At 39.5% G+C, this 8,254-nt stretch overlaps 1 protein-coding gene across 12 annotated transcripts in view; it reads right to left on the reverse strand.

Moving 5' to 3' along the window:
• The window catches only part of CASK (calcium/calmodulin dependent serine protein kinase), a 491,685-nt gene that overhangs the window by 164,706 nt on the left and 318,725 nt on the right, over nt 1-8,254 (reverse strand). For all 12 annotated transcript variants that reach the window (XM_019524150.1, XM_019524148.1, XM_019524143.1 and 9 more), the window contains 2 exons: nt 7,963-8,046; nt 1,612-1,711 (listed from right to left, as the gene is read on the reverse strand). In XM_019524150.1, coding sequence (XP_019379695.1) covers nt 1,612-1,711; nt 7,963-8,046 — 184 coding nt within the window. The remainder of the gene's footprint in view (nt 1-1,611; nt 1,712-7,962; nt 8,047-8,254) is intronic.

Consider the following 8,254-nt stretch of genomic DNA (forward strand, 5'->3'; position numbering starts at 1 on the left):
TAGAAAAAAAAAAAAAAGGAAAACCCACGCCTGTGACATCTACTGATGTCTGCAACCACATCACACAAATGAGGAAGAGGCATATCCTGTTGATATCGAGACAGAAAACTGAAATAAGGAACCTTAGACTTTCGGAACAGGAAAAGTTGTCATCACTACCCTATACATTTATTTTATCAGGACTGAGGAAGCATCAGGAAACAAGAAAGCTCTCAATGTACTTCAAACAAAGTCAAGTCAGAACACCAAAATAAGATCTCTCTCTAAAACAGCCACATCAGCAATACATTGAATAATCAAAGCCAGGTGCCTGAAGTGAAGTGCCTATATCCTGACTAATTAGGTCCCAGGCAGGCATACTTAAGACAGAATTAAACAATTAATCATGATCTGGGGCTCCCCCTGTATCAGCAATATGGCATGTTTGGGATCTGAGCCCTGATCCCACAATTGTCTCCTGCCATGCACATGTGGCATGGCAGGAGGCATGACTGTTGGGATTAGAGATCAGATCCCATTGTGCCTTCAAATGAATGTTTATCAGGAGCCTTAGACATCTAAATAACTGGTCCAAAGTTCCTGTTGGCTTCACTGAAGCACCATACACCTCTAATTCTCAAACTTTCTATTTTGCCCCCTAAATGTGGATTTTGGGTAGCCAAGTTTGAAAATGCTGACATTATGTTAGTTAAATGGAAATACTTTTAAAAAACATATAATTCATGTCAACCTATTTTCTGTAAAGAATACATAACAAGTCTACTTCCTCTGTTTTCCTCTACCAGTCCAGAACATAATTAAGTTCCTGAAACATATTCTAGGGTCAGCAACATATGTCTAGCCTATGGAGCCAGGGGACTTCAGCAGCCTGTTGTCAACAGAGGGCTTTAGCAGTGTTCCAGTGGCAGAGGGCTTTGCCCATGCCTGCACTGGGATGAAGTGGCTGGGAGCTGTGCCTGGGCTGTAGTCAGGGGCAGGGAGAAGTGGCAGCAAGGAAAAGCCCAAACTGGGTTGTTTTGACCTGCACCTCTGAAATGTTGCCAACTGCTATTCTAGTAAACTAACCTTTCAGGTTCTTGTATTGATAAATGCTATAATATCTGGGTTTAAAATACTATTTAGCTTTTAAGAACATTTGCAATAACCACAAGTAATTCTGCTTGCCTCCAGTTATATAAAATGCTTATTTATACAAATCATTAACTGTCTTGTACAAATATTTTTTTAACATGGTTCTTTAAGAAAAGGAAAACAACATACTTCAGTTGATAAAGATGCACATAATGAAAAATATTAGAAGAGGGGAATCTGACGTGTACCCAATGACAGAAATCAGAATTTGAAGAAACTCTCAGGCTTATGAAACATACGCAGATAAATATAAAGATACCCTTAGGCTGAATAAAAATCCAGAAGGCTGGCTTGTACCACTCTATAAAATTATTCTTTTGAAAGTTCTCCGAGTCATTAAAGCTACTGAAATCATCACATTTCAATTCTAACTTAACATGCAGCTTTATGAAAGACAGAGAATTACCAAATGCACAGGACTGAAGTCAGTTAAAAAAACTGAATGAGAGAGATAAGTATACTTCCAATGAAATTATTTACCTGAGGAGGTAGGGTCTTCAGAGAAGTCTGGCAGCTCTTCAGGGGGATCCCCATAGAAGGAGTTGAACTTGTGGCTTGATACAGCTGCTAGTACTGCCCCCTGAATAAAAAACAAGAAGTCTAAGTTACCAGCAGCCGAGAAGCACAACACTTCCAAACATTCTCAGTTACTCAGAACGGGAGCACCCAAGATTCCCTGCACTGTTGGAGTAAGCAAACATGAAATCTCTCCTCTATCTACAGGGCCACATTACTGCAAATGACATCAAGCTGAGAGACCAAAGGTAGAGCTATTGTCTTGAAACCTCATAAGAAGATAACGGCTACTCAGAAATGAGCATGTTGAATGAATTCATGAAAAAGCAGGGTGCCATCTGTCATGCCAATGGTAGCCATCCAGGGGAATCCAGTTGTCTTGCATGGTTAGAAAGGGATTGACAGTGTTAAAAGTCAACTACACTGCAATCACTGGGTGCAGAGGAACAGTGGTTGAGGTGTCTCGCTAGGGCTCCAGACATGCAAGTGCAAGCTTTGATGTGGTCTCCTTTGATCTCATTTTAGTTCAGACTTCAGGAGAGTATTAAACTAATCTGAGAGAATGAGTTATTGTGATAGAAATATCTGCACTCCCCACTTCATTTTGTACTCCCTCAAAGTTCTTACCATTTTAAAAATGGAATAAATTAGAAAGCCGTCTGTCATATTTAAAAAGAAACAAATTCCCTTGTGTTTTTGGACTGTTACAATCAAATGGCAGGATGACCTATTGTGATGCATCATGGAAGTATAACAGCAAATTTCTTAATTATGCAAACAACTCACACAAAGAAGAAGAATCTTTTAGTAAATCAACTACATATACATATGCAGAACAAATTTGCACTACGGCTGAAAGCAGCTGTCACCTTTAAAGTTTTAGTTATTTGTTTTAGGGGCTCCTTCCTTGGTAACACTGGTGTATCTGAGATGAAAGTAATGCTTTTATGGACATGTTAGTTTTAATAGATTTATTAATTTCAAGGGATGATTAATGAAGATTTCTGCCTAGAATATTAACATCTAAAGACATACATTAAGGACCAGAACTTAATCCACCTTGCAGACATTTAGGCCTCTGGTAGCTGTAACACTTAGGACGTGATTAACCAGTTAATCATGTATAAGTACTAACCCAACCACAAGTTCATGCAGTTAATGGTGTGTATAAACCTTTGTGGCTGGTTCCCATCGTGCCTTAGACTGAACATGTGGCCAGTGCTGATCATATGATCGGCATGCCCAGCCAGGGGACCACCAAGCATCTGGCTTGCTACTTGCCACGCTTCCCCTGCACTGGTAATAGGGTGTGACTGGGATCTGGTCCTCCATCCCACAAATGTTCCTCCTGCAGATTGGCTGTGCTAGGATGTGTCCTGGCACAGCTGATCATCTTCAGTTGGTGAAACATAGCTTGTTGTCTCATCTATTGATGCTACAGGACAACAGGCAACATTCTCCCAGGGCTTGAGAAGCCCTGTCTTGTGTAATCTTGGAATTTCTGTGCAGGATTGGACCCTCAAGCCCTGGGAGTGCCTGCCTGGCTTTCCCTGCTTACTGAGATATGCCCCCAAAATCTCTAGGGTGTTCTGTAGTAAATGGGGAAACCCCCACTTCCCAGGCTTAATGAGACATGCCTTGAAGATCCCAGGGACATATCTCAGTAAGTAGGGAAAGCCAGACAGGTGCTTTTAGGGCTTGAAGGGCCCGAAATCATGGAAGAATTCTGGTGTACATAGGATTGGGTTCCTCAAGCTCCCAAGGCACCTGTTCAGGCTGTAGTGCCATAAAGTAAATAGACATCTGCTGCTAAACAGAGACACAGATTGATACCACTTTCATTGTGGCCACTATTTGTGGGGCGACACGAGGTATGGGCACCTGTGTGCTTAGCCTTTGTGCTACCATAAACAGTTTTATGGGGCCACAATGGTGATGAAAGGTAACATCTATTTCCACCCTATGAGCTGCAGGTAAAGTGGGCAGCTGCAGTTACAATCTCTTCTCTCCTCACCCACTCTGGGTAGGCTAAGCTTCAGATGGCAACCTGGAACAGTTTTTGAACTCCTTGAGCACAAGGACTGCACAAGGACTGCAACTGTGATGCCTCCAGAGCAGGGATGCACAAAGTGAGACAAGGTTCTTTGAATTTTCTTGTTCTCACTTCTGCACCTTATGTAGGGCTGGTTGTGGTCTATCCCTAGAGTAAGAAAAGGGAAATTACTTTGATAGAGTAATACAAATAAGATGGTACAACTGTCTTCATCCTTTGAGAACAACTGCAATTCTGGAACACCAAGTAGTACTAATTGTTGCAACAAACAACTCATTATATTACACAACAACTAAAAAGTACTAAAGTTTGAAGATATGTTTAATTCTGGGAAAAGTCAGAAAACAGAAATGGACTCTCTTATAGTGTGGTACAGAAATAACTTTATGAAAATATAATAAGGTCAGGCACCCAGAATGAATATTATGTGGGGAATTCCAAATTTAGAAAATAATAAAGTACTAAGGGTACAAACAGATGTCATATTTATCCTAGGATGAACCATTTTATCAAAAACAAACCGAAAATGTATAGACATCCATGGCTGTATCCTTGGATCAATCCTACAAAGAGTTTCACTAATAAGAGGTAGTAACAGTTTAACTCAGGATATGTTAAATATATCTGTAGTTATCTTGGGACTATCATTGAATTAATTGGCAGAAAAGTAGCACTGCCTTCAGCTGCTCACATAATCCTGACTAGAAGGGAGATGTGCATACACACCAATCCTGGGATACTTTTATTTTGGGAAACACACAGGCACAACTTTGCTAGGGCATTTCTTATATGACATGAAGCTCAATGAACAGTGAGCAGTTTCAGGAAACCTGAACAACAATACAACGAAGTGTATAGTACAGTACTGAACATCTACAAGTTCAAGAGGCTAAGGTGGCAGGTTTGCTTTCAGAGCAACCTTAAGAATCGAACCAAGACCATGACCTGACCAGGAAAATATTGAGTGTAAAAATACTAGCTAATATGTTTTAACTAATACAGTTTAAAGCAGTATTTTGCAGGCAGTGTAGGCATTACTATCTTGACTCCCAATAAATCAGAGGATCCAAAGAGCTACCGACCTCTCTCGTTACTCTGCATTACATACAAACTTATTGAGAGCACATCATCCCGAGTAGAATAGACAACATCATTGATTCCCAGCTCCCTAAAGAACAAGCTGGCTTTTGGACAAAGCAGTGTATCACTGATCAAATTACATTACTTACATCTGACATAGAAAACAGGTGCTGTCTTTATCAACCTCATAGCCACCCATGACACTACATGGCATCAAGGCCTCAAATATAAACTGTATTCTATGACAGTCACTCTCAACCTTTTTTGTACCAGGACCCATTTATAAGCATCAGTGACCAGTCCCAACCTGGTGCCCATCACTCCCAACCCACTGCTCCAGAACCAAGGGAAGGCCCCAAGCAATCCCTTGGAGGCTGGGACTCTGCCAGCCTGCAAGGGAAAAGCCACAGTTTCCCATGGTTTTCTCCTTTAAAGGAGAATCCATTTTTAGAGTTTGTTGATCCATTTTTAAAGTCTGATCACAACCCTTTCATATATTCCTGAGACCCACTTTTGGGTCATGACCCACAGATTGAGAAACACTGCTCTATGACACCTGACCATAAGCCATGTGCTTTCATCATGAACACGATCCCCAGCAGGTCATTCCAACTCAATACCAGCCAAGGAGAAAAAAATCAAAATACAAACTCTGAAGAATGGAGTCTCCCAAGGGTCAATGCTAGCAACAATACTTTTCAATGTATATACCTCAGACTTTAAATCAGTATCTTCACTTTTCCACCTGAAAAATCATCAAGCCACAACCACACTGACTATCAAGAGCAGGCAACCACATCCTTCCCCATGAGTATACTCCAACCTACCTAGGAGTTGCATTAGACTGTTCCCTCACCTATAGACATCATATTCAGAAGGTTAGCAGTAACATCTCTGCACAGGTAGCAGCTGCCTTAAGATTTTTAGCCAGAACACCATGGGGTGTCAACTTCAAAGTGCTCAGAACCACTGCCCTTGCAATGGTATATGCCCCAGCAGAATATTGTGCTCTTCTATGATGCAGAAGTTGTCACATTAAAAAGCTTGACACTACTTAACTGCACTGAGACTCGTAACAGGCTGCACAACTTAACATACTCCTTGTACTCTTGGGCACTAAGCCAAGTGATATAAGACGACATACCCTAGCTTTACTACTCCCAATACAGGCAAGAGATGATGAAAATCACCTGCTCCAACCCTTAACTGAAGACGCAAACTGATGGAGGCTTAAGAGGCTTAAAAGTCATAAACTGTTTGTACATGAAGCTCCTGGAAGAGAATGGGGATGCTGAATCAATCTTATGGGCCAACCGCTGGGAAAGGTCAGATCTATTTCTACAGTATTTTATACCAACACCAAACAAGAACCCCATTGGGTACAACCTTGACAGAGAAGTATGGGTCAAGCTGAATAGACTGAGATCCAGATACGGATGCTTCAAAATACCACTTCACAAGATGAACATCTTGGACTGTCCCCTGTTTGAATGCAATGCTCAACAAACAGCACAGCATTTAATTAAAATCTGCAATCTTTACAAATGCACAGATGGGGTAAATGGAATCCACACATTGAATGATAATACCAGACAGTGGCTCATAGATCTGGGAAGAAGTAGTATAGGTATGGTAAGTTGTGTTTAAAAATGCACTTACAGATCATATTTTAGCCTAGATGGAAATTATTAATCTATCAAGAAGCATGACCTTTAATTCATTCCCACTTGTTACTCAGGTATAGATTTCCCCCCAAAAATAAAAATTCATTTGACTGTGGATTTTGTTACAAATGGTAAAACTTGGCACAGCTTGGTAAATGACTTCTTGAATCTTTTGGTGAACCTAGACAAGGTTCAAGTTGAAACCCTTCCTTTATGATGATTCTGAATGGAAACTATGTAGTGTTTTCACAGAATGGCAGCATTCTTTCCCATAAAACTGGAAATTGCTCCTATATGCAACTAAAAGCTTAGGGGACATATTTGAAAGTACCCCTTTGTGAAGAAGTACAACCTACCCCCAGAAAACCAAAGAGAATCATTATATCCTTTATGAACACCTTATGGTGGACTTCCTTATTTCATGTTGGTTAAAGCCAGACAGATGTTTATTCTTTTGTTGTCCTGATACACCTGATGTTTCATGTCCTGATACAACTGAGGACACGAAACATACAACATCACAACTAAAATTTAATACTAAAAATTAAAATATACTCTGGCACATGAAAGACAGAATTTTGTAAACTGGTTAATGCTCTAAAGGACCAAAACAGACTGCAGTAATAGTTTTCATAGTTTAAAAGTTATGCTTAGAATTTATTAGGAAAACGAAAAACACAATTCCTTCCCCACCATGAAAAAGTATTCTTAGTCCATCTTCAAAGACTAAAGAAGAGATGGACCAATAAATAAATCCTCTACCTCAGAGCCTAACAATTGTATACTGAAAAGTGTTAGACTAATAAATATTTGTGGGACTTTGCAGACTTTGGGGTTTTGATGATGAGATAGAGAAGAGGTGTCAGAGGCAGGCAAGACAAGAAGGTACTTGGCATGCCAGTGCAAGTTCAATCGAGTTTTTATGTGTAACTTGCTGGAGGATCTGCTTGTCGTGCACTGGACTCCTCAGCCACTGAAGAAACTGTGGTAAACTACCAAAGGCACAATTCTCCATGGTCTCGTGAGATCAGTGGCTGCCAATGACAGATCTTCAAACAGATGTGTTTTTCTAATTTCTCTTACAGTACAGTTGGTTTGTGTTTGTCCCAATATCTTATCTTGATTCAGGACAAGATAATCTGATTTTAGCCAATTACACTATTTCAGACAGATGCAGAACAATAAACCAATGATCACTGGACTTAATTAATATTTCAAACTTTATATTTTGGATTGATTTAATTCTATAAACACTCAACTTTAAGTGAATCCAGAAGACCAAAATGAGATGAGTAGTGACTTTGGTATGACACTGAAGCAAATTAAAGCACTGCTGGCATTAATTTCAACTCCTGCTGTTTCATCATTTGTAGATAAATGGGGTCTCTGATACTTATACAAAGTTTCATTCAAACAGAATCTGGTATTAGATTCTTTTCTTTATATTTTAAAAATTAAAAAGCTATAAAAATTCAAGTTACTACAATTACATCTGTCTTAATGTCAGATTCATTTTACCTTTAGTTTCCTTCTTGCATTGAATTTTCTCAGTTGTTCTACTGTTTCTGGAAGGTGGATCTTGTATGCATAGCGATCTCTCTCCTTAAAAAAATTAAATAAGTACTCTTATTAAAGTATTCCGATATAAAACATTAAGAAATTAACCAAGAGTACACAATAAATAATCATAAAAGAAGTTGGGAATTGATTCAATAGAAGGAAGCCTCAAAGAAGCTTCTGATAGAAGTTGAAGTGCTTGGATTCCAGAATGGGCAAAAAAAAAAGGCACAAAAAAAAAAAAAAAAAGCAT

The sequence above is a fragment of the Gavialis gangeticus genome, unplaced genomic scaffold (assembly GCF_001723915.1).
Source record: "Gavialis gangeticus isolate Ggan-Ray unplaced genomic scaffold, GavGan_comp1, whole genome shotgun sequence".
NCBI classification, from domain to species: Eukaryota; Metazoa; Chordata; order Crocodylia; family Gavialidae; genus Gavialis; species Gavialis gangeticus.